At 35.5% G+C, this 26337-nt stretch overlaps 3 protein-coding genes and 1 non-coding gene across 14 annotated transcripts; 2 read left to right on the forward strand and 2 right to left on the reverse strand.

Annotated features, from left to right (window-relative positions):
- Nucleotides 1–1784: 1784 nt before the first annotated feature.
- Nucleotides 1785–1857, reverse strand: TRNAA-AGC. Its single transcript has one exon. It is a non-coding gene; the product is annotated as a tRNA-Ala (tRNA).
- Nucleotides 1858–1912: 55 nt separating this feature from the next.
- On the forward strand, nucleotides 1913–7970 carry LOC122047035. Its single transcript, XM_042608050.1, has 6 exons — nucleotides 1913–2270; nucleotides 2885–2977; nucleotides 5174–5407; nucleotides 5531–5633; nucleotides 6138–6367; nucleotides 7478–7970. The coding sequence occupies exons 1-6, from the start codon at nucleotides 1966–1968 to the stop codon at nucleotides 7704–7706; spliced, it is 1194 nt and encodes a 397-aa protein (XP_042463984.1). The 5' UTR covers nucleotides 1913–1965; the 3' UTR covers nucleotides 7707–7970.
- A 989-nt stretch (nucleotides 7971–8959) lies between these two features.
- LOC122047036 (protein FAR1-RELATED SEQUENCE 5-like) lies at nucleotides 8960–13584 on the forward strand. The gene is made up of 5 exons (XM_042608051.1): nucleotides 8960–9198; nucleotides 9960–12158; nucleotides 12258–12325; nucleotides 12402–12473; nucleotides 13548–13584. Exons 2-4 carry the CDS (start codon nucleotides 9994–9996, stop codon nucleotides 12428–12430), a joined length of 2262 nt encoding a protein of 753 aa, XP_042463985.1. The 5' UTR covers nucleotides 8960–9198; nucleotides 9960–9993; the 3' UTR covers nucleotides 12431–12473; nucleotides 13548–13584.
- A 2343-nt stretch (nucleotides 13585–15927) lies between these two features.
- On the reverse strand, nucleotides 15928–26337 carry LOC122047037 (transcription factor TGA2.3-like). Of its 11 annotated transcripts, none has more exons than XM_042608054.1 (11): nucleotides 25769–26337; nucleotides 24577–24653; nucleotides 22078–22151; nucleotides 21800–21979; nucleotides 19316–19393; nucleotides 19170–19229; nucleotides 18763–18840; nucleotides 18632–18683; nucleotides 17432–17703; nucleotides 16976–17221; nucleotides 15928–16430 (listed from the first exon to the last, which is right to left on the reverse strand). In XM_042608054.1, the coding sequence occupies exons 1-11, from the start codon at nucleotides 25804–25806 to the stop codon at nucleotides 16284–16286; spliced, it is 1302 nt and encodes a 433-aa protein (XP_042463988.1). In that variant the 5' UTR covers nucleotides 25807–26337; the 3' UTR covers nucleotides 15928–16283. The 11 variants fall into 11 exon arrangements, with proteins under 11 accessions (XP_042463988.1, XP_042463990.1, XP_042463991.1 ...); XM_042608056.1 differs by having other exon boundaries at nucleotides 21800–21976; nucleotides 22120–22151; nucleotides 24577–24656; XM_042608057.1 differs by having other exon boundaries at nucleotides 22120–22151; nucleotides 25769–26336.

Raw genomic sequence — 26337 nt, forward strand, 5'->3', positions numbered from 1 at the left:
TAAAAGAGACATGCTTGTGGTCAGATCACGGCATTTGGCCTTTGTCGCCACCCCACGTCGTTTCATGCAGCGGATTATTTTGACAATATTATTATTATTATTATTATTATAAAAATATTTCATATAACTTTTATATAAGTAAAAATCAAAAGGACTAATATAATCAAAAAAATATTTACTATTTTTTTTAATAAATATATCATATAATATCTATACTTTCAATCATATTGTAAATTACCTAATTAATCGATTGTTTGTTACTTCTATTTGCATAATCTCCTCTAACTATTGTTTTCTGGGATGACTTTCATCTCATTCCAAGCGATTATTTTTATCTTGACTCTATAAATAGGTGAAATCAAATCTATGATAACTAACTCGGCTAATACTGTAATATTACATTTTATTGATCAAATAAATTCAAAAAATATGATTCTATTTAGTATTGTAAATGAATTAAGCGTTCATGAACAAGTTTGATATTCGTTCTATGGTAAAAATTTGTTTATATTCGTTCAATACACATAAGATTAATTAAACAAATAAGATTGAACAACTCGTTAAGCTAAACAAACAAACTTGAACATATATATGTTCAACTCGTTAACGTTCGTGAACAATGTTTATGAATAATGTTCATGAATCATATTCATTAATAAAACTCGTTTCAATATGCTAAATAAATAATAAAATAAATAAATAAATTTAAATTATCAAGCTCAATGACCAATTAAATAACTAAAAGTTTCAAATAATCAAACAAACTTGAATTGAGAGCTTGATAACATCTAAATGAACCAAGCTCAAGTCAAACTTGAATTGAGAGCTTGATAACGTCTAAACGAACCAAGCTCAAGCCAAATTTCAAACAAGCTCAAGCTCATAAAAAATAAATCAAGCCAAGCTTGAACACTATGGCTCGACTTGGTTACCTTATCAAACAAACTTGAACACCCCAAGGTCGGCTTGGCTCGATTTATTTACAACTCTAATTCTATTAACGTCCATGTACACTAAAAAATCGATATTGGATCGAACTCTGACTAGGAGAATTACCTCACCGCTTGCCAGCATGCCCCGCCCTAGGGGAGATTTCTCCTTATCCTGTAAACCCTAGGCTTGGAGGTTTAGATTAAGTTCCTCTTGCCTCGTTATATTTCTTACACTCTTCTATTAAACCCTAATCTTAGACTTATATGCCCAACACTAATTTTTTACCTTAAAGTAAAAGTCATTGATAAATCCATCAATAGCTTTGTAAAAAACAAAACAAAAAAAAAAAAAAAGCAAATGACGGAGTTGGAAGTCTCGCGTTTACTCTGAGTATTTTAAATTGAGTGATTAAAATAAAAGGATGAAAGTCTTAAAAAGAGTTTGTGGAAAATCTTTTTGATAACAAAAATAATTACAAATTATAAATTAAAAGATAAAAGATTACTCTCTCATTTTTATCTGACTTTTACAAAAAAAAAAAAAAATCATATTTTTGTTATTCAATCTAGATCGATCTTTCCAAATCATCCAATTTCGCAATTTAGTCAATTTCAAATTTTATTTTATTTTATTTTTAAAATCGGTTTAAACTAAAAACAAAATGTAAATGTTTTTCGAAACTGATATATGAAAAAAAATGCACTAAAAATAAAATAATTCTAAATATTTTAATTGTATTAACGCATATCCAATTTCACATTAATAAAGTAATTTTTTACTGGTAATTCTCTGAATTTTTAGCTTCAGAAAACGAATAAAATTAATTATTAACGCTAGTTTTTAAAAAACATTGGAGATGCGGGGTATCGATCCCCGTACCTCTCGCATGCTAAGCGAGCGTTCTACCATCTGAGCTACATCCCCTTTGTTTATAATGGAAGGTTTATTAAAGATAACATAATAATAGATTGAACGAGATCCTTTTTTTCTTCTCTTGAATCTAGTGGATGGCCACTGCGCCCTCCCACCGCCATGGCGATCCTTCGGCTCCAAAGGAACAAGGAGAAGGCGAGATCCCTCGTCGTACAACTATTCCTCGCCTCTGCCGCTGCTCTCGTGCTGCTCTGGGTTGCCTTCTCCACTTCGATCCCGGCTTCCCTGCTCTCCTCGGCCTCCGCGTCGTCGAGGGCATCCGCCAAGGCGGCGACCGACATCAAGTATTTGTATTGGGGCAACCGCGTTGATTGCCCCGGAAAGCACTGCGATACTTGCGCCGGATTAGGCCACCAAGAGTCCAGCCTCCGATGCGCCCTCGACGAAGCCCTCTTCCTCGGAAGGTCCGTAGAATGCCTCATCGTTATTTGGTGGTATTGGAATTAGAAACATTAGGGGCTTCTGGGATTATGTATTTTTGGGCAATTGCTCTGGATGTTAATGTTCACTCCTTCCCGGTTTCCTCATGTTCTTGATGCGTATAAAATAAATAATTTTCAACGGCGTCGTTTTCTTTTTTCCTTTTGAGATTTCTTGATAGATGTTCCTCTGATGATTATGTTCTTGTGTAAATGAGCTCAACAGCTGTTTACTTTGTAGTTCAGCCATTGATATTCTTGTGGACGATCCTCCGGATTATGGGGAAGTTTCTTCTTCTGGTTCTTGCGTAGAACATGGAGGGTTCCTTCCGTCAAATTAATATCAATGGCTGAACTGTTAGGAATTTATGAGAAGTTGGAAGGGTACATACAACACCTAGTATTACGATGAAGGGGGAAATCTGTTAACATAGTTTAAGCAGAAAAGAAGTGTGGTAAAAATGGAACTTTATGGTAAAAGTGTGTGCATTGACCCTTCTCAAACCTCACGTTATTAGAAGACTTCTAGACTATGAAGTGGAATTTTATGGACTAATAATAATTTTTTTGTACTGACATTATTTTGGTTTATCTTGCAGAGTATTTGTGATGCCATCTGGAATGTGCATCAATCCAACACATAACAAAAAGGGGATCCTGCACCAAACCAGAAATCCAAATACAGATGAAATGTACCACTTTTTAGTTCCCTTTACATTTTTTTTTAAGTTAGTAGAAACTAATTTCTTCATGGTCTAAAGTTATAGTAGCTTTAATCCTGAATGATTGAATCTTTAACACATTTTTACTGGTGCTCAGTTCCTTTACTTTTTTTTGAAGTTAATAGAAACTAATTTCTTCATGCTGTGAAGTCATAGTAGTGAATTATTGAATCTTAAACACATTTTTGCTAGTACTCATTCTCTTGGGGCCTCATTCTACATATATGCCATTGTTTGTTATGGATTATGTAAATTTTGATGTTCTTTGTGGATTCATGTTGATAAAGTTCATGGAGACAACCAGGGATGGATCCAAGAATTAGAGATAGACGGGACTATCCCGAAGTGAGTGAGTCCGCCAAAAACACCATAGAAGAGATCCGAGTTCACTTGGTGTGATCAAGTTACCATCTCGTTTTTTCCTATATTTCACTAAATTTTAATTTTTATTAAATGTTTTTTTATTATTTATGAAATTGTTAAGTTAATTTATTGATAGTAATATTTAATTCGTAGATATTGAAAATTTGGGGGTCATCATAGAAGGTTTGATCGCAGACGTTGGTGTTAGAGAGTGTGATCCCGACGATGAGGTAGAGGTAGTCCATCCATGAGCGCAATGCAAGACCATGCTCGAGCGTCTCACGTGGGGCCTCAATCTACAACTGCTTGCCTCCGGTGTCGATATAAGGGTATGTATGCCAACGTGGAGGACACGTCAATCCGGTCATGGCAACCGCGATCAAGAGTGATCATGTTGACGACTACATCTGAGGAGGGAGGCGATATCGTCAGGGGAGGACAAGCGAAGGACGACGACGGGAGGAGTGGGGCAAATGAGGCGAAGAATTGAACCGTGGTCTCGGAGTCAATGATGAGGAGGTTAGAAACAAGGGCTACCGTCCATGGCTGGAGTGGGCTGGTAGCTAAAGAAATAGCAAGCATGCATGTCGCAAGTTTATCTGAATAGATAGGAGAAATAAGATGATCCGTATTTATAATTATAATAAAAAAATTAAACAAATATATAGTTGAATTAAAAATAAAATTATAAGGTGAAAAAAAAGATTTGTCATAATACTGCAGATGCAGAGATACAATAAATTTGTGAACCATGTATCCAACTTACGTGTAAATTAAAATCTTTGAATTAATTAAAAACTTGAAAAGAAAGCAACATATGCGTTTTTTCTCCTTCTTTTGACTTGGTATTTACTTGATGGTTGAGAATTATTGGTTTTTTTCCCTCTTTACTTGATACAGGGATGGAGCCACTCAGCCTAGCATAGCCCCTGAGTGGCTCTGTCTCTCGAGACAACTCTTGCGATATTCAACTTCTTGAATGAAGCAGCACCAAATCCAAGAATCTTTTGAAGTAATTTAATTAAAATTATATTATATTGCACCACTCTGTTGTTTGGCGACCTTTTTTTGACAAGTCGCACATTATTGGTTTTCTCCTGTAACTTTAATGAAACAACGTTTATATTTATTCCCCTTCTTTTTATTTAGTAAATATTGGGCAAGCTTATGCTGATATACTCTTGTAATTGAATTTTTGTATCTTTTCCTTTTCAGTAACTGACCAGATCTAATAGGTTGAACAGTGGGTTCCACTCAACGTTGTTTTTTTTGAAAAAAATATCTTTTTTGGCTTCAGCAATTAGATTGTCGCCTTGATACTAAATCTACTCGTAAATTGAATGATGCGCATTTCTCCTCTATATTGTTGTCTGTAAATTAAATAGCAATTTTCCTTGCTTTTAGTTGACTGAGACTGGAAATAGTCAGTTCTTTTTTTGCAAGCTATTTTAACAATTTTAAGTGTACCATGAATTTATGAATGTTAGAAATGTCACTTCAATGACTTATATGGAATCTCGTATAGCTTTTTGTTTGAAGTATCTGTGGTGCATTTGTTTATCACACTCCTGTGGTGCATTTGTCACTTTGATGACTTATATAGAATCTCGTATAGCTTCAAATGCACAATCCAGATTAATTATCATTTTTCTCCTTTTATCTTTCAATCAGTTTCTTGGGGAGAATTCTTATCCTGATTGTCCTTTATGTATTTACTTGTCTTTAAATGTTTACATTTACATCAGTTCAATTAATGCAGTTGGTTTATCTCTAAGATCCTGTCATGGTAACTCGATTTTTTAGGTGGGCTACAAGGTCATGTCCTCTGGGTTCTTTATATGATCTGGATCTCATTTCAAGTAAGGTACCTGTGATTTTGGACAACTCAAAGGCGTGGTTACATATATTGTCAACAAGTTTGAAATTAGGAAGAAAAGGAGTGGTACATGTAAATGGAGTAAGCAGGAGTGATCTCAAGGAAAAGAACCTGTACTCAAATGTGCTACTGATTAACCGTACTGCAAGCCCTCTTGCATGGTAATAATCCACAGATGTAATTTTCTTTATTTCCCAAAATGCCATCATGGTTAAATGGTCAATTACTTTGCTAGGTGATCTTTGAATCTTCAAGCTCTAGTGTTGACCATCATGAACATCCAGGTTTATGGAGTGCAAGGACCGCACTGATCACAACTCTGTTTTGCTACCACATGATTTTCTTCCTATGATGGCTTCCAGAAGACTAAGAAATGTGGCAGATAAGGTATTGGTTCGCCAATGTGTTATTTGACTTGCAAACTAGATGACTCATAATTTGTATCTCATAATACAGGTACTCTTTGAATCAAATTCACTTCTTCTTTTTTTTTTTTTAAGTATGATGTTTTATGACATCCAATAAATAACTGGTGTTGGACTTGTGGCCTAGTTCCCTGAAAGAGTTGTAAGCATATGACCTGAGGATATGTGATGACTTTTTATGGCCGATAAAGAATGCATATCAATGTACTAGAGGATACAAAGCATATGAAAAACTTTCCATGTTTGCTAATAGGATAGAAGTGATAAGATTTAGTTGATCCATAGACTGACAAATATGAAGTTGTTGGATCACACACTTTGTAGGTTGTTTGCCTAGCAGACTAATGATCTTGATGTTTCTATGGAGTCTTTTTTTGGAGGGTGGGGGTGGGGTGTGTATGTTTCTTGGTTTAGTCCATAAAGTTTCTTAATTTTGATATCAGATTTGAATAAAATTGTTTTTCAGATCAAACATTTACTTGGTGATTATGATGCTATTCATGTGCGACGAGGGGATATATTAAAGACTAGAAAAGACCGATTTGGGATTGAGAGGAGTCTTCATCCTCATCTTGATAGAGACACACGACCTGAGTTCATCCAGCATAGAATTGTCAAGTGGATCCCACCTGGAAGAACACTGTTTATCGCTTCAAATGAAAGGTCACCTGGTTTTTTTTCACCACTCTCATCTAGGTATGCATGCAACCTTGGCTTGTTTTGGGGTACTTATACTCTTCTTGATACATGTGTGAAAACTTAACTGTATATATGCAGTATAGACCTAGTTTCATAATCATAGTTGTTTCTATGCTGACAAATTTCATATAGACTTGCAAAACTTCAAAGGACAAAAAACTAAAGAAATCAATTCTTTAGAACTTAGTTTAGCTGCTCTATACTTCAACGAAGCCATCACTTACATGATAAGTTCCTGTTTGAATATGACATGGGGAGTCCATGATGTCACTGATCGCTGAATTTGTTTCTGGTTGTATTTGATGTAATGATATTGAGATTCTGAACTTCTGTTTGTTAATACTTCATTCTTTTGGAAAATATCCTATTCAAACTGTAGATAGTATATGAAGTATGAAGTTGCTATGTGCATGATGCTTGTACTCATGGATATGGGTCCTGCATACAGGACTTAGCTTGAAATAGGGAATTTGATCAAAGTCAGAAAATAATGATTTAGCCAATCATGTCACATCGAAGATGATTCTTAATGATCCGTACTTGGCAAATGTTGATTGAGAAGAAATGCAGGTGTAGAAAAGAAGAATATGCAATCTGTAATTACACTCTTGCAATTGACAGAATTGCTATCCTAAAAACAGTATTCTAATTTTCTTTTGTATCAATCTCATGAAAAATGTAAATCCACAAGTACCACATGGTATGCTACAAATGTTGGATTGGAGTGGGTATTTCTTACAATCCTGTTAGTTCTCGTGGTATGCATCTCCGGTTGACTGCCCCGCTTTGCTTTGTTTTCATTGCTTGTTCCACTGTATTATTGTTTGACTGCTGGACGTTTGTGTTCTGGATTTGATTATAGCACTCCTACACCCGTTTACCGATCAATCTCCTAATCTGTTCTAACTGGGTTGTTTTAAGAGTTCTCTGACATCTATCCATAGCAGCCCTGCTGTTGTTTAAAATCATAGTCTGTAGACTTAACGAGTCTGTTGACACTCCTTTGCTTTATGTATTAATTTGGTAACCACTTCTACGTTGGCGAGTAACTATTCAATTGGATGTTGAATCTATTAATTCTTATATATGAATTGAAACTTGTAACAGGTACAAATTGGCATATTCGTCAAACTTTACCGACATATTGGACCCGGTGGTCGAGAACAACTATCAGCTTTTTATGGTAGAAAGATTGATTCTGGCAGGTGCAAGAACATATGTGAAAACATACAAAGAAGATGAGAACGATCTGAGTCTTACAGATGACCCAAAGAAGAACACCAAGAACTGGCAAATTCCTGTTTACACGATGGACAATGAGGGAACTGATCGATAGACTAAGATATCGATGAATTCATACTTCTCGACCTGGCAAATATTCAGACCTGGGATATGTTGGAACTGCTTCAAACATCTAACAGATTGAATTTACGTGTGTCTTCCTTACTGATTTCACACTTTATAGAGATGTAATTTCTATCTGTGGATACAATGAGCTTATTTGTTGTTTTTCATCTTTCAAGTTGTAAAAAACCCAAACAATTGAGACAATATTGAACTATTCTCAGGAATTCATTATAATTATTCATAAGGTCTATCATTGAATGCATATAATTGACAAATTTGCTTTTCCAAGTCAAACTTTAATTATATTTTATGTTTTCATACTGTATAATATTAGTTGTCTATTATATATTATGGAACTGAAAATATTAAAATAATCATAACAATAATATATAGAAACAATGTAATAGTGAATAATAATAATAATAAAAATAAATCTAATTTATATAAACTTGTCTTATTTTTTGAAAATAGATACAATTTTAGAATATTACTTTTTATATTTGTAACTTTCACCTTTTTCATACTGGCACCCACTTTCACCTAGTTATTTTCTTGAAATATTTGTTGTTTTTCTTCTTTCAAGTTGTAAAAAAACCCAAACAACTGAGACAATATTCAACTATTCTCGGTAATTCAGTATAATTATTCATAAGGTCTGTCATTGAATGCATATAATTGATAAATTTGTTTTTCCAAGTCAAACTTTAATTATATTTTATGTGATGTTATTTGTTTTTTTTATATGATGTTATCATACTGTATAATATTAGTTGTCTATTATATATTATGGAACTGAAAATATTGAAATAATCATAACAATAATATACAAAAACAATGTAACAGTGAATAGTAATAATAACAATAATAATAATAATAAATATTACTTAATAATAAAAAATCTAATTTATATAAACTTGTCTTTTTTAAAAAAAATAGAGACAATTTTAGAATATTACTTTTTATATTATGTAACTTTCACCTTTTTCATATTTTAGAAATCTTATTTCAAAGAAATTATCTCAATAAACAAGTTTGTTTTAAAAAAAAAACTTTTATTTTATTTTTAAGAGAAAGAAAAAATGAAATCGAGTAGATTTTGATTTTAAAGTCTAGGTTTTTTAAGGTGCTCATGGGATGTGACTTTTTTGTCGCACTCGAAATTGTTCAGTAGACCTTTTATTTATATGAACGACTGTGCGCACGTGCCACCGTGGCAGGTGCCAAGTCAGGTTTTTTTTTTTCTTTTTTATATTCGTTCGTTGCTCTCACGATCTAGTGCTTCTCCAAGATTAGGTTACCCCTCGAGAGACGCCGTCGCCGTCCCTCGCCGCGAGACGCCGTTCCTCGTCGCGCGCCGCCAGCCTCCGTCGTTCGCCACCATCCTGTGGGCACCGCCGCCGGACGCCGTACCTCGCCACCAGCCTGTGGGCACCGCCGCAAAACGCCGTCTGGTGATTGAACTCTGATCTGAGATCGGTCTGGTGAGTTTTCTCCTGAATGTATTTTGTTTTGCATCTTTTTAATCATTTGGGATGTTTGTGCCTTATTTCAACCTAGGATGATTCAAGTCCATCCTTCCTACAATTATTTTTCTGTTAACATAATTTATTGGATCCCATCTTAATGGTGATGCTAAGTTGTTACTTTACAAGTGCAATATGAGAGTTCCCGAAGGCACTTTGAAATTCATTAGGATTACTGTTGTACCTTAGCGATCTGATATCTTGGAAGAACATGGAGTAGACTGTAGTGGCTAGATTTAAGTGCAGAGGTAAACTACGGGATTGTGGCTCTACCCATAACTGAGTTCATTTGGCCTAGGTAAATAAGAGATGTTTCCATTATGCCCATTGTCTCCTACTCATTATTTCGCTAAATGAACAAGCATATAGACATCTGATTGTTAAATTGTTAGAGAAAGGATAAGGGACACAGAGAGCGAAAGCTGAAAGGGATTAGAGTTCGAGTGTTGGACGAAAGGGATCTTGTTTATAGATTGTGATTTAATAGTCTTTCTTTCTCGTCAATTATGAGAATTCAAAGCTCAAATATCATTTTAGTTCACTTTTATTTTTCTTGAGCCTGGGTTTGTGAAATTTGGATTTGAGCGCCTTTTACTTCAAAATATAATGCTTGTTTTCTTAGATGCATATGCGTCAATCTATGGTTTATACAAGATTGATTTATCTCTTTTATGTCTATTTGATTTAGAATGTTTTTGTGGTTATATGGTGATATGCAGAGCTTCGCTTCACTGAATCCGACATTCCCCAGCAATGGAAGAAAATGGCGGTGATGATCAGCTATACATTCCCCAAGTTACAGACAATCAAAAGCCAAAAATTGGAATGAAATTCTCATCACTAGAGGAGGCATATTCATTCTATAACCAATATGCACGAGAAGCTGGATTTAGTGTAAGGATAAACAATAGCAAGAAAAATAAGATGACAAATGAAGTTGTTTGGAAAAAATTTGTATGCTTTAAAGAAGGGCATACAGATCAAATGCGGTGGAATAAACATGCAAAAGGTGATCAACGAACAAGGGAAAGAGCACGTGGTGAAGTTAGAACTGGTTGTAAGTCAAATATTTCACTTGTCAAGGAACAAACTGGATCTATTTGGGTTGTCACTAACTTCATAGAAAACCATAATCATCCACTCTCGACTCCTTCAAAGGTGCATTTGCTACGCTCACATCGTAACATTTCGACAACAAAGAAAGAATTGACTCAACAGTTTTCAGAGGCTAATATGTCAGCTTGTCAACCAATGCAATTATTGGAGATAGAGTATGACGGACCTGAGCGGGTAGGTTGCACAGAAAATGATATTGAAAACTTTGAGAAAGAGCTAAGGGATGAACAAAAGGATATCGATGTTGAAACACTGATTGAGTTTTTTGCATCTGAGAAAGAGAAGAATTCAACTTTTTTCTTTGATTACGAGATGGATTCAGATAACAGATTTAGTAAATGTTTTTGGGCGGATCATGTATCAAGGAGGGCGTATAGTGTATTTGGTGATGTAGTTGTATTTGATACAACATATAACACCAACAAATATGGGTTGATTTTTGCACCATTTGTAGGAGTTAATCATCATCATCAAATAACTGTTTTTGGTTGTGGATTCTTAAGTGATGAGAAAACTGAGTCTTTTGTTTGGTTGCTTAAAAAGTTCATAGAAGCCTTGCCTAAAGGTCCACCAAACATGATCATCACTGATCACGATCCTGCTACGACGAAAGCCATTGCACAAGTTTTTCCTCAAACAGTGCATCGATATTATTTATGGCATATATTGAACAAATTCTCAGATAAATTACACCCAATGACTTTTCAAAACTACTATCAAAGTATGAAGAATGTCATTATAAATTCTACAACAGTTGATGAATTTGAGAAGTCATGGGAAGAGGTTATCAAGTGTGCTAACTTGGAAAAAAATGATTGGTTGTTGTTGATGTATGAATTGCGACACAAGTGGGTGCCAGTATATTTTGGACATGTATTTTGTGCTGGAATGTCAAGTAGTCAAAGATTTGAAAGCTCACATTCATTTTTCAAGAGGTATGTCTCAAATAAGAATTCATTAATAGATTTTATTACCCGTTTCAATAGGGCACTGAGGCACCAAAGACATAGTGAGTTAGTTGATGATCATATTGATATGAATGAGCATCCTGAGATTAAGACAAACTGGCCAATGGAAACTCAAATGGTTAAGTTGTATACAAAAAAGAAATGGATGGAGTTTCAAAGTGAAATGAGTGAAAGTCATGGCTATTATGTACAACAAGCATCTATAGGAGTTGAGTTAATGGTTTATCATGTGATGAATTTTCAAAGTTGTTCTTCCTCCAAACCAAGAGTGCTCACTCATGACAAACAGAAAGATTACATATCCTGTAGCTGTAAGAAATTTGAGTTCGAGGGTATTCCATGTAGGCATATGTTAGCTTATTTTCGTATCAATCAAGTATTTCATTTGCCTGATAAGTATATACTCAAACGATGGACACGAAATGCAAAGGCTGGAGCAATGTATGCTTTGTGGAAGCAAAATTTCATTGATGATCCAGAAAGGTTTTTGACGTCAAGACACTCGAAGTTATCTTATAAAGTTTCAGTATTAATTGATGATGCATCTTTGACTGATGAGGGAACAAACTTCTTGAATGAACAATTCGATTGTATCTACAACAAAATTCAAGAGATGAACATTAGTAGAACATGCAGCAATGGAAGTCAAAGGAAGAATACCATGGATGAGGCCCCTAATATTATCGATCCTTCTTCAGTAAGAAGAACAAAAGGATGTGGAAAAAGATTGAAATCATCAAAGGGGAAGTCAATCTCAAAGTCCAGGTTATGTCGTGGATGCGGACATCGAGGCATGTCACATGACAAGCGTAACTGTCCAATCTTGCAGCAAAGGTATGTGTCGATTTATTCTACATTTGTATAATAATTTTATTTGCAAATCAATGTGTATCTTTTTAAATTTTGTAAATATGATGATGTATTGATTGCCAGATCAATTATAAATAATCATCATAACAGTGATGACGACACATCTAAAGAAGATTTGGCATCTATAGCTGGTATTATCAAAATTTCATTTTATTAAATTATAGTGGTTGATTGATTGAGAGTTAATAATTGTCTTTATTGATACAGGTTCTAACAACATGTGTGAGGATGAATGAAGGTTTAGCCAATAACCAAGATTAGTAAACAACAAATTACACGGTAAGAAATTTATCCTACAAGCCTAGTTGTTTTTTGTTAAACTGCTCGTGCTTCAGTTGATAAATAGAAAAAGCCAAGTCCTCTGTGCCATTTGGTCGCTATGATATTTGTAGTTATTCTTGATTTGCATAAATCAAGTTGGGGTCAGGTTAGTAGATTATTTGCACACTGTACCGGCAACTGTTTAATCTAACGACTTTTTGGTGTGGGATCTATTGTATTTGCATAATTTGCCTGCCATGGTTTTGTTTTGCTCATGGGAATTATTTATATTTAGTTATCCTTTGTATTGTGATTAAAAATGGCCTTGGCAATCCCAATGGTATGAACAGAGTACACAGCTCCATGATGAAAGATATATAGAAACACTCTTGATTGATAACATTCAGCTTGATGTCGAGGTAGTATTGTGAAGTAGGCAATTCTCATATAGTTCTTCTATTTGATGCAATGTAGGGCATCCAGGTTGTCATCCAAGTATCCGCGGTTCGAGCCCCAGTTATGATGAATTTGAAGGAATTTTTCCTTCAAATGGGGCACGCAACTAAAGGATGCTGGGCTCCTGGGCTGTCTGTTGCGAGTGCTTCCCGTTTTACCCTAATGGCCGGTGGAAAATTTTCGTGGGGCTAGGCCAGTCACCCTAGGCTCGACGTTACTAGTCTGATTAATCATTTTTTTTTCTATTTGATGCAATGTGCTCTTTTTTGCTAGAGAGAATGATTGGTTTATAGAATGTGGCACATGAACTCATGAATTATGTCTTTCATTTCAGAGTGCTAGAAATATACTTGTAGTGGCTTTTTCGCAGTGTAGTTGCTGCTGAGGCATTTGACAATCTTTTGTAAACAAATGTCTCAGAGCTACAACATCAAAAGTCAATGAAATTAAATTGTTTTCAGTTCAAAATGATACTTTATGATTCGTTTCATCCCTTTTGTAACGATGTCCAATTTAGTATGAATATTTTCCATCGTATTGCTTTTGAACTTGAATGAGATTGTCTCTCTCATTTTCTTATGGTTTAATCTATTTTGGTGTACTTTACTTGCTAACACATTTATGCTATCTTTGCAGATCTCCAAATCAGATGACAAAGGTTGGACTCAAAAGATGAACAAGGATCGGAAGCTAGCTCATGTGCATTGCACCTTTGAACAAAGGCTGGGTCTGATGAGTAATAGATACTATAACAAGAAGCCACAGGCTCCAACCTAATTGGGAAGGTTTATTGTTTGCAATTTATGTAATTTGTACTGAGACATTTTGCAGCTTGGTCTCTGCTTCCTCGATAGTTTGGTTCCTTTGGCCTTTTGTTATCTAAAGCTATCATGGAACAATTCTGGTAGTTTGTTTTTTTTTGCAGAATTATAATCACCTATATATTTTTTTTTCAATTAATTTTCTTTATGTAATTCTGAATCATCACGAGCAACGACGAAAAGAAACTAAAGGTGAGCACATGCCATGAGTCAAATTATTATCCTGGGCTACTTGCGTGGGTGTTTCACTGCATGTGAAAGACTATTAAATCACAATCAATATTTACATTCTATTACTATTCATAAGTAATAACTCATCTCATTTGGATACCATATCATGCATTTCACCAAACTTGATTAAACACCTAATTTTGTATGAACATTTTTTTTGTGTGGTTGTACTACCAGATTGGTCTATTGATTAGGAGAGAGTAAATGTATAATAATAGGATGGAGCAATGCGGTCTTGGGATTTTATCAGTTGACCAAGTATAAGTAATTTGGATTATTTGTTATTGTTTGCATGACAACTAGAGGTTTGCCCTGGTACCATCTAAGCCTCTAAAGTTAATCCAGGAGCCAAAAGGTTTGACTATATTGCTTATTTTGTTTTACAAAATTGTATGGGACATTTAATTTTATTTGTTACAACTTTCAAGATTTCTTTTGTGCCATTACTGGTACTAGGTTTCATCCTATCTTATTAGAATTTAAAATTTACATTCGAAGGAAGATGATCTCCTATAAAATTTTGGCATAAGATAAAATCACTAAGTTCTCAATAAAATAATTAGTAATGAATTTATGATAAATTATCACCGACACACGGTTACTAAGTTAATCTCAATTATTTAGAATAAGTATACTTATTTATATCAACCTAGCCCCTTCACACTACATTGAATATATTGTTACCATTTTACATTACAACCTCGTGTTTCGCATGTTTAGATCTACGCCCTTCTCTATTTATAATTAGGTTCCTTACAAAGTTAGTTCAAAATAATTGTAAGACTCTAGCTTGTTACAAAGGTATTTAATTTTAGAACTTCTCAGAACTTAGTCGGCAAATTTGCTTGCTAGCTTGGCATTGTAGCTAACAAATGAAATTCTTATCTACATGAATAGCACCTTTTCTCTAACAATTTAACAATCAGATTGCTATATGCTTGTTCGTTTAGCGAAATAATGAGTAGGAGCCAATGGGCATAATGGAAGCATCTCTTATTTACCTAGGCCAAACGAACTCAGTTATGGATAGAGCCACAATCCCATATTTCATCTCTGCACTTAAATCTAGCCACTACAGTCTACTTCATGTTCTTCCAAGATATCAGATTGCTAAAGGTACAACAGTAATCCTAATATACTTCAATGTGCCTTCTAGAACTCTCATATTGCACTTGTAAAGTAACAACTTACCATCACCGTTAAGATGGGTTCCAATAAATTGTGTTAACACAAAAATAATTGGAGAAAGGATGGACTTGAATCATCCTAGGTTGAAATAAGGCACAAACATCCCAAATGACTAAAAAGATGTAGAACAAAAATATTAAGGAGAAAGTTCACCAGACCCATCTTATATCACAGTTCAATCACTTGACGACATTTCGTGATAGTGCCCACAGGTTGGCGGCAGTGCCCATAAGACTGAAGGCAAAGGACAAAGGCCGGCGGTGCAAGATAAAAAACGATATCTCACGGTGAGGCACGATGAGAACCCTTTGTGCAAAGGATGGTGTCGCCATTAGGAATGACATCTCCGCGAGAAATGTTGCCTCCCTACAAAGGACAATGTCTCTCAGCTCACGAGGGCGAGGGAAAACCTAATCTCGGACAAGCACAAGATCACTAGAGGGAGAGAAAGCAACAACAAAGATAAAAAAAAAAAAATTACAAAAAAACCTATTTTGGCACCTGCCACGGTGGCAATCGCACACCCAAAGATGAACGGCATATCAAAACTATATATATTTGGCTCAGAACTAACAAACACAACTAAAATTTGAGAGCTGATGATGCAAAAGGTGACAAAATTTGATAGCACATGAACAGCCAAATCATGGTCAAAGAGAGTTGCATGGCTTTAGCGATTTCTCAGGTGAAAAAAAAAAATCAAAATATCCCCCAAGATCGAACCCTCCGATATATTGGGAACATTAATTTACTGTAATATACAAAGAACACCTCAATAGCAACCCCAAATAGTCAGTAAGAAAGCAACACCACAAGGTTAATCACATACACAAATACCGTGCATTTCTCACCTGAACATTACAAGATGAGTGAATGTATTATTGCAACCAATCGATTCTGAGCATCACAAGCATACAGAATAATTAAAACATTGGTAGGGTTTCTTACATGGAAATGGTACATCGTGCATGACTGACGTCGACTTTCTCGTCGCTAGTATACACTATCTTTGCCTCCGACAAGCTAATAAGCAACAACTAATCCAACCATGAGAGGACCAAGCTACTCTACTGATGAGACGGTTCAATTCTACAGTCATAAGTAATCAGAATGAGCAATCAAATTTAGCACCTCACTCGCGGGGCCGAGCAAGCCAAAGCGAGCTCAGTGCACGAAGGCGCGAGAGGTAGTCATGTATTGCAAGAAGTGCACGTGCAGACTGACGTGTAGTTAGAATCCGATGCATTTGTTGCAGGGTTTGCTGCCGTAGGTTGTCGGCCTGAAAAGTGAACATGATCAGCAACCTTTAGAACATAACAAAATGTCAATGAAAACAGTTCTCAAGATATTTTCTAAACCTTTTGCAGTTTAGCGGCGACAAGAACACATTGCATAATTAATTTTTTTCAATAAACTAGAAAAATATCTTGAACTTGAAAAGAGGAAGCCATCTAAACCAATAAGCATCATTCTCCACTAATATTTTTGAATAAAAACTAGAACTGCAACATTTGATGCTTTAATTTGGTTCGACCAATAAGATCACTCTTAGCCAATGATAGTATCATAAAAATAAAAAAGCATATATGCAAATATACATAAATGTATGGAATTACATTTGGAAAGTATTCTCGAACTCCATCTCATTTATCATCACGAAAAGCAAGTTTCTTGAAACATTTCATTTTAAAATATTATTTTCTGAAGGTGTTTTGCACTGAACAAATGGGCACAAAGCAAGAAGTAGACTCTTTGCTCAAATAGTTAACTAGTTTATATAGGCATCCTTCATGGGAATAATAACTTTGAGAATGATTGATTTACCTGACGAAGAAAATTCTCAAGAGTCCCAAGTTTCCCCATTGCCATGGCCATCTGACCCATGTAGTTTGCAACATTCCCCGAAGATCCAGACGGGCCAAGAGACCCGGCTAATGTTTCGGCCAAAGATTGCTGCAATGCCTCCATCCCTTGAGAGAGAGCATCTTCAGCCTGCTGTGATGACTGCTGGAGGTTGCATATGCCCATTAGTTGCTGCTCTGTAAGAGGCTCCAGCTGATTGGCAAGTAGCTGCAAAGTTAAGTGCACAGCGAGACAGAATTAGTGAATCAACAATATTAAGATTTAGAAAGGCTCCATTAATGCCTGATGTAGATATTTATAAACTCAAAAATCACATGTCAGGATTATCACTAACATACAAAAAGGCAACACATTGGGCAAGTTTCCGGTAAGACGAAAATGAAAGCAATAGAGTTTTCAAACTATGAAGATCATCACCTTAAGAAGCTCAGATGAACGAAAACCCCCTAGCCATAGGAAACACCTTTCGGCTGGTGTCTTCCACATGCCTGATAGTATATGAAAGACATCTGCTTTGGCAGCAATGCCCTTTAGCCGAAATATCTCCTCATAATGTGACAAGACACCATCTACTATAGAACGAAGATCGTTTTCGCTGGCATGAGCATTCACTGCAGCTCTTAATTCATTGACCTGCCGATTATGTTCTTCAAGCCATCGTGCATACTCTACATCAAAAGCTAAGGCCCCTGCAAGGATGATTAAAACAGTGAACAAGCAAGGGATGCAATTCATTAGATAGAAAATGAATTAGCATGAGGTAAAAGGTAAATATTATCCTTCGATGCAATTTTGTATTTCTGTACTGAAAAGGAATTTAGTTGAAACCAGTCTTGAACATATTCGTTTGAGCACAAGCGAATCAGATAACACAGCAAATCCAGAATTGTTTACAATATCTATCCAACTTGTGAAGAAAGACCTTGTCAACTAGGATGGCTGCTTGAATATCCTAAGGCTAAAGACATGAGTCAGAAATATTTTACAAGTCAGGCTGTTGATTGATTAACACCATATGAAAAGTTAGTATAATAGAAAAAATTGAACCAAAAATAAGTGGCATTTATAAGCTATTATATGTGACTCCAATTAATATTAAAATGTTAAATATTAAAAAGAGAATAGAAAGATGGCAATCACATGTTCAGAGAAGAAACAGACACAACTAGATGAAGAGATGTGAGGTAGAAAGAAACCAAAGTAAACACTGCTAGATTACATGTGATTGAATGACCTAGGTATTATCAAATACTTGATGATGTAAACTAACACAACACTTGGGATAAGATCCATGTAGCCAACCCAAATAATTGGAAGGCATTGCTGATGTCCATTCAATATGACAACAAAGAAGAATGAACATGAAATATTATAAATGTTGCATTGACAGGACATGATGGGGTAAAAAACAAGTTGAGACTACATAGGCATAACTCAGAAGGTTAAACTCACATATATTTACTTGGCAAAACAAATGGTGTAACATAGCATGAAAGTTTTGAAATTAATGCTAACAACACATCAAAACTAAAACATGCCTTATTGTTATCTAATTTGCAAACAAGACTATTTTGAAATACTGAATGTATGGATTATAAACCATAATGGGCAAATTACCATTTCCACCCACAGCATGTGATTGATCTGCTGAGCCAGAGATAAAAATCCCCTGCAGAAATAAATATTTCAACCTGATTACGCATTCCGCAATGCTAGAGGATAGACTAATGTTAAAAAAAAAAGCATACCTGTTGGCGTGCTCTTTGGAGCTCTTGCTCAAGCTGAGTAAGCTTCAATCTGCTACTCTCAAGTTGTTGTACATAGGCCTTATAATTTTGAAGACGTGTATATATAAGTAATTGAAATTAAATCTTACATCAGCAAATCATACTTTCATGAAAAGGAGAATAATAATAGAAATTCTATAATGCCTTCCTAGGATGTGCTACAACATAAGTATTTTCTCCATGCAGAAACAATTAGCGACTGTTGCAATAAGCACTAGTTTAAGAATGTTTAAGAATAACTAGATGGAGACTTCATATTTGCATAAGTGACCTGATTTTGACTAATTTCTAAAAGAAATAAGGGCATCTCATGCAAGCTTGTACAAGTTGAGCAGCACTAAACTTGTAATTGAAATCTAGGTGGGTACCTTTTTCCTTAACCGACTTTTTCTGGCAGCTTCACGATTTTGAGCAAGTCGGCGAAGTGTCTGTACATACATAATATCCATACAAACCCACTGTTAAGTTTAAAATATAAATGAAAACACAGTGGAAAAAACAGTAAATGAATCACCTTTTGGTCCAATCTTTTATCCTTTGATCTGTCACTAGAATCAGATGCTCCAGTTACAGCAAGTTGTCCTTGCTCTAACTGCAAGAGAATATTGCAATTAAAGAAAAAAACATGCATTGAGAAAAGTTGCAATAAGTCAAGTCAATTGTTAAGATAAGGAGATATATACACAATATCGTCAGCAAACAAAATATTAGCATCGGCGAGTGATGACCACAAATCCTCCAAGCTATTAAATGCCATGGAAATATACACATGAGCTAAACCATTGATCATGTTCATTCCATGTTTGTTTTTATATAAGCATTTATTTAAACTTTTTGTTCCCTCTGTAAGATAATAGGTTTCTTTACAATTGGCTCAGGCTCAGCTTTCAATATAACAAGTCAACAACACCCTGTTAGTCCCAGCAATTTGGAGACACAACTCTCAAATGGTCCCTTAAAATTCACGTTCAATTATCTCATTCAAGATACATCCCAATTCATATGATAAATTTACATATCCAATTTGTAACAACATTGAGCAAAGACAAACCAAGAAATTCCAGAGGAAAAGAATCCACCTTCTGTAGGCAAATTTAGATTTGGTTTATATTAATGCATGCTTGCACAAAGAAGGAATGGTTTAAGATATTCAATATATTATAGCAAATACCTCGAATTGGAGAGATGACTTATAAGTGAAGCTTTAGCTTATCATCTTAAGTGTCTTTTATCCAAAAGATAAAGAAGAAATTGATTTGATTTAACATAGCCAATTAGATTCATAGAGGTACCATAATAGGATAGTAGTCAAATTTTAAGAGTGTCTTGTGACTGCATCAACATAGTAAAAAGTTGCAAAAAATATGTCATCCCGAAACATCAATAAGACACATCTGGTGGGAAGTACAAGCAATGAGCTTAGTGGCAAATGTAAATAAGACAGCATACAAGCAAAAGAGTAAATTTGCTAATTATCGATGGATAGACGGTTCCACGGGATCTTTCTTAAAATTGAGTAATCTCCATCAGCTATATCAAGCACACACAAGCTGGTCAGATCAGAGATTGAGACAAATTTGCAAGTCAGTAACAGAGGTTGAGGTACATTTGTTAGTTAGAGATGAAGCAAACAGAAAAGAATAGAACTGCTCGAAAGCATCAGGAATCAACAATATCAAGCACGCACAAGCTCATCAGATCAGATGTCGAGGCAAATTTGCATGTCAGTGATAGACATTTAGGTACATTTGCTAGTTAGCGATGGAGCAAACGGATAAGAAGAACTGCTTGAGAGCATCATTTTGAAATTTCAGATAGAATAATAGAGCGAGATATGGGCAAGATGGAGATTGGTTGGATGGCTTACTTTTACTCTTGGGCTAAGTCCACCCAGACTGCGGCCTAACCATAATAATAATTAGTAATATGTTTTTTCCAAAAATACTAAAATAGTTTTCAATATGGATGGGTTTTCCCCCTTGACAAGTGTATCAAAACCATGCAATGACTGTTGAAGACTAAAAGTTTTACAGAAACAAAGGCTTTCTACTCAGCAAGAACATGGTTTTCTGGTGGCCATGAAGGTGAGGTTTTGTTTATTTTCTCCATTAATATTGAGAGGGGTGTCCAAGGAGGATTGAGATAGCTTCTATATTATTGTGGGCAGCACCTTGTTTGTTTAGGTTTTTCTTACTTTCTCTGGAATATCATAGAGTCTTGAATTCTCTAATTAGAGTAAGCTTAGGTCATTGAACCATGTTTGGTCATTTCTTTGTGTGTTTTCAGTTGTTATCTACTTGTACAGGAGAAGCTTGTCCTCAATCGTATGGAAGCTGATCAGTGCAGTGCTTCTCCCATGATAGATGAAGACCCAATGGGATGGCCTTGCAGTGAGGGTGATTTACACATTCAAGAGTATCAATTTTGATTTGTCGAGGATGTTTTCAGATAGCATATTCAAGCAACTGCCACATCAGACTTGATCCTACTAGTGGCTTCTTGATACTGGACAGCATTAAAATATTATTAAAATAGGATCATAAACATAAAGATAATAAAAGAGTTGAATAGATTCAAAACAATGGGATAAAAAATGCAAGCTGCTTAAGAGAATAAGATAAAAAAAAAATGTGGTAAAAAAGATGGAAGAACAAGATAGAGGTATTTTGTTGTGAGGAGGGCGTTGTAGGGAATACTGGTAAACAGAGAGGGGCATAGGTACAAAGATAGGTGAAAATATTATAGGGCTATACAGATAGTGAATCAGATCAAGTTGTGCTCCATGGCCAGACCAAATTTAATCTTTGTAAATTGTAAGATGAAGAATATGCTTACAGAAGATGCAAAATAATAAAAGACGAAAAACATTGTCAAACAGATATACTTAGAAACAGGATGAGAGAGCAGTAAAATTATCTGATGTTTGAACGATGAAGAATATAACTAAACGGCTGTGATTATTTATAATTTTCAAAACAAACAGAGTAATCTGAATCACCATCTGATTCTTTTCATCAATGTCCAAGTCTGTGGAGGTATCTGTCCTAGGACTAGCATCTGCCATTGTCGAATCTCCCCAATTCTCAAATTGACTGCTCAAAAATAATAAGTGAGGTTGTTGTCCCAAAGATTCAACCTTAGAAGCTGAAGCTGTAACACCAACGGAAGCTAGAGGCTGCTGTGAGGAAATAGAAAAATACGAAATTTGCTCTATTAAACAGTACTTGTGACTGTATAAACTTGCAAAGAGATATGCAGCAATAAGAGAAATGATACTTGAGTGAAATGACCAAATTGAGAAGGATATGAAACAATTACTTGTCCGCTTTGTTTAGTTGTAGCTTCAAGATCTGCACAGAAAGTAATGCTATAGCAATTAGAAAGTATATATCTCATAAATGTAGCTAATCTCGACCGGCCAGCAAATGAAAGATATTTTAGCATTCAACAAATCTTCTTTTAGACCAAATTTAAATATACTGAGCATGGATTCAACAGTCTCATAGTGCTTTGATCAAATAATGAATATTTTAAAATATGATATTAGTAACATCATGAACAAAAGAGACCTCAATTATTCCTATAAAGGAATTCAAATATTTAGCAAAATTGCAAAAGTAAGCTTGCTAATGATTCAGAATGCACATCATTGACTTTGTGCACACTAGGCTAATTCAATGTAAAACAGTACTAGATTGTATTGGAAAAGATAACGATTATATATGAGAACTCATTTGATAACTAATGTAGCTATGATGTTACAGAAGAAAGAAAGAAACCTACCTGGATGTAATGAAAGTATCTACTACACCCAATTTGGAGAAGGTGAAGCACGAATGCAATGATTTAGTGTAACAATTGAAGGGTTTAGGTAGCACTATGTGATGTAATTCAGAATTTTAGAAGCTTTTTAAGAGTTTATTTTAGTAGCTCCTTTTGTTTGTGGGAATAAGTTGATTAAACAATTTTAGATTTAGTAGTTGTCTTGTTTAGATAACATGGGATTTCTCTCATCTACAATGCAGGGTTTCTCATCTTGGGATTTGTCCAAAAACAAACAAACCCAAGTTGTAAAAGAGAATATCTCTTGAGGTGGCACCAAAATTAGCACTCAAGAACGCAACATCTATGCCACTACTTCATCCAAAGAACCTTTTAAGTGAATCTCAAAACTTGATCCACCTAGGAAACCTCTTCATTTGCTCCTCAAGAGAGACTACAAGAAATAGTGGATACAAAAGGAGATTGAGAAAATAAAAAAGTGGACATCTATCCTAGAAAGAGAAAATGTTGCAAGAGAAAGATAAAGAGGGATGAAAGAGGATAAAGATACTTCAACAAGATGCAATGAGAGAGAGCCAAGACAACTTCAATGCATGAATGGACTGATACATGAATAACAGAAACCACTAAAAGAAACAAACATGATAACAACAGCACTGAGACGGGATCTTGCACGAGGGAGAGATACCTTGCTGACCAATGAGCAGGGAGAAAGTGTGACATGGGAGATACATTTACCAGTCTTTCACTTTCTTTGTGAAGCCTACTTTTTCTCTTTATCATCATGATCCTTTTTATAATGAACATTTGCTAGTTTCTCTTGAGCATTGCCTTTCCACTCTCTCTCTCTCTCTCTCACTATACATGAAACCTAGGTAATGTTTATTTGGTTTGGCTCTACTTGGGCCTATGCTATCTGCAATTAGGCTCAAGAATTAAGCAGCAAGCATGTCACTAGAATGTTGGGGTTGGCACGTGTCTAGAATTGAGCAAGGGTCAACTTGATCGGAGCATTAAACATAGACAACTTGAGGGAGGGAGTGGTATTGGAGCAAAAGGATGGGGGCAAATGAAAGAAGATGACAACATTGCCAGGCTAGGGTTAATCCTATATTCCTATGATGCTTGAGGTGATTTCCATGCATAGTTGCCTAACTGGACTGTGTTGCATACAAGCATGAATGAACATAAAATATAGGTGCTCAGTTGCTTACTTGGAACTCTGGTGAAGAAAAGCGGATTTAAATTATGATATAAATTGACAAATGATGAAGGCCATGAGGGCTACAAAGAAGGTAGGAGCACTCTTCTTCACTCATAGGATCTGCAAGACATTGTATAAGAGGGTGGCTGTTATCAATGTGCTGAAAAGAGTTGAACTTTTGAAATTATGATGGTCAACTATAGCGAATGAAGAATTTCAGTGATGATGATTGATGATTGCTTGCAAAGTATGAAAAGGGAGATGGGGTAGAGAAGGTGAATCAAGAAAAGAAAGAATTTTGCTTAGGAGGTGTCGAGGGGAGAAGCCACACTAACTACATCAAAACTATGATATTCCTTAGCTTGCTTTGATACCGAGAACAATTACACTGCTGTAGTCATAGATTTAAGGATATAACATTATAACAGAGTTAAACAAGTCACATGGTCTTTAAACTATCTATTCAAGCGAAGCCCAAAATTTCCTCTACCAAACAAGCTAGTTCAGAAACTAAAAGACATTAATATGAAGCTATCCAATTCACTTATGAGATGTGGCAAATGTAGTAATTTTATTAGATAGAATTTGAAATTGAAAGAGATAAAATTCTGTATGTGACAAGAAAAACTTTCTGATAAGCCTGATGACTCACAGTTAATAAAGTCATAAGAAGAAAGTGCCTTATATATACATATAAAACTCTGCAGAAATTGCTGGTAGTTGTGTTGCTTATATAACCAGTCAAAAAATAAGCAAGAAATCACTCCTGCTGAGGTCAGAAGCAGTACCGTTATGAACTGCAATAGACTGCTTGAGCAGCCCAAAGCATGATTCTCTGGATGGATTTGTTGTGTTTCCCTCTGTACTGCTGTGTGAGAAATTAGACATTAGATGAACAACACAGAAATTTTAAATTGAGTGGATTTTAAAGGTTTAAATGTGAGGGGTGGATCTTCAAATAAAAAAGTGGCAATCTAAGAACCTTCAAAAGTTAAAGCAAATTGTGCCGTTTCTCAAAAGGGATACCCTTCTCTTCATCTACATAAATTGGTTGTGGTTCCTTCTGAGACATCTATGGTATTATGGTCTGTGGTATAGAATCTTATGATTAAGTAACCTTTCGGGTTAAAATGCAACAAGTGGAAGACTTACTAATCTTCAAGGCCAACATAATAATTTTGTTGTGCAATGTGGAACATTTACTAATCTCCAAGAACATAAACAATAACATCATATAGGATAGAACATTTTTTTAGAATTTGATATTTCAAGTCGAAACCAAATGTGTGACTAGTTGTCTTCATTTTTGAAATAAAAAATTAGCTTATTTTAAATCTGAACCCGCAGAAGGTAGTTGGAATTATCATAGTAATCTGTATAAGATAGTCTTTGCAATCAACAAAAACCATTAACTGTGATCGGAACAATCATCTACTTCAAACTAAAAGCAATAGATGAAACTCAAGTAGCATCTAGCAACATTGTACTTGAGAAAAATTGTTCACCAACTCATAGATAGAAGTTGATAAGGGATACATGGATGATAGAGCTACCTTCTGGATATGCGTTTTACCAAAGAAGATTACCAACAACAATTCTGCAATCATCTTTATTTTCTATTCTTGAAATCAAACTGAACATGAGAGCAATACGAGAGAATGAAAGAACCTCTACTACATCCATGGCCTAGAGAAAGCTATATGGTACACGATTCCATGCACCTTTAGGCCAATGATACTTAATTCATTAATTTATATTCCATCACGCAGAAGAGACTTCAGAACAACGATAATCGAAGGTAAAACCACAGTTTCCAAGTTCAAACCCTAGAAAAAGTGGAGGCTGATATCAACAAAAACGAGAAGGGGTAGCGATCAAACTAGTCCAAGCAAATTAGAATAAGTAAAGTAATGGAAGAAAAAAAAATACAAAATTTATCATCAAACAAAGTAGATATGGTCGGGAGAGTTAAGCGCATACTTGTTCTGAACCCCCGCCGACGAAGCAAAGCTCGGCATCCGGGAACTCGGGAAGCACTAGCTCACCATCTCCTTCTCCAAACCCACCAATCCTACTCATCAATCGTCACCATCACAGAGAGTCTTCTTAAAAGACCGCCAAAAATGTCAACTTTCCAATCCCAGAATACAACTGGCTAATCCCGGAGGCAAAACAGGGAGAAACAACTTAACGCCCAACAAATCCAACCCAAAAAGGGAAATACCACGTTGCTACAGCCTCCAAAACCCTAGCTTTCGAGGGGCAAACATGCCCTCGCGGCTCGGAGGATGGCCCCTCCTTCCAACTACAACTTTGACTCAACTCTTCGATCTCTTGTGCGCTCGTCTGGTCACTTCCGTAGCTGATCGACCAAATAAAAGAAAACTGGAGAATATTTTGAATTTTGGAAGAGGGGAGAGAGAGAGATAAGATTGAATCGAACGAACGATCTTGAGGAAGGGGTCAGGCTGGACTGGAGGAGCGCGATCAAATCTCCTCGCGCTGTCGTTTTCTTGAAAGGACCTATTTTTTTCCCACTGTTTTTTTGT

Source organism: Zingiber officinale, chromosome 2B (assembly GCF_018446385.1).
Source record: "Zingiber officinale cultivar Zhangliang chromosome 2B, Zo_v1.1, whole genome shotgun sequence".
NCBI classification, from domain to species: domain Eukaryota; kingdom Viridiplantae; phylum Streptophyta; class Magnoliopsida; order Zingiberales; family Zingiberaceae; genus Zingiber; species Zingiber officinale.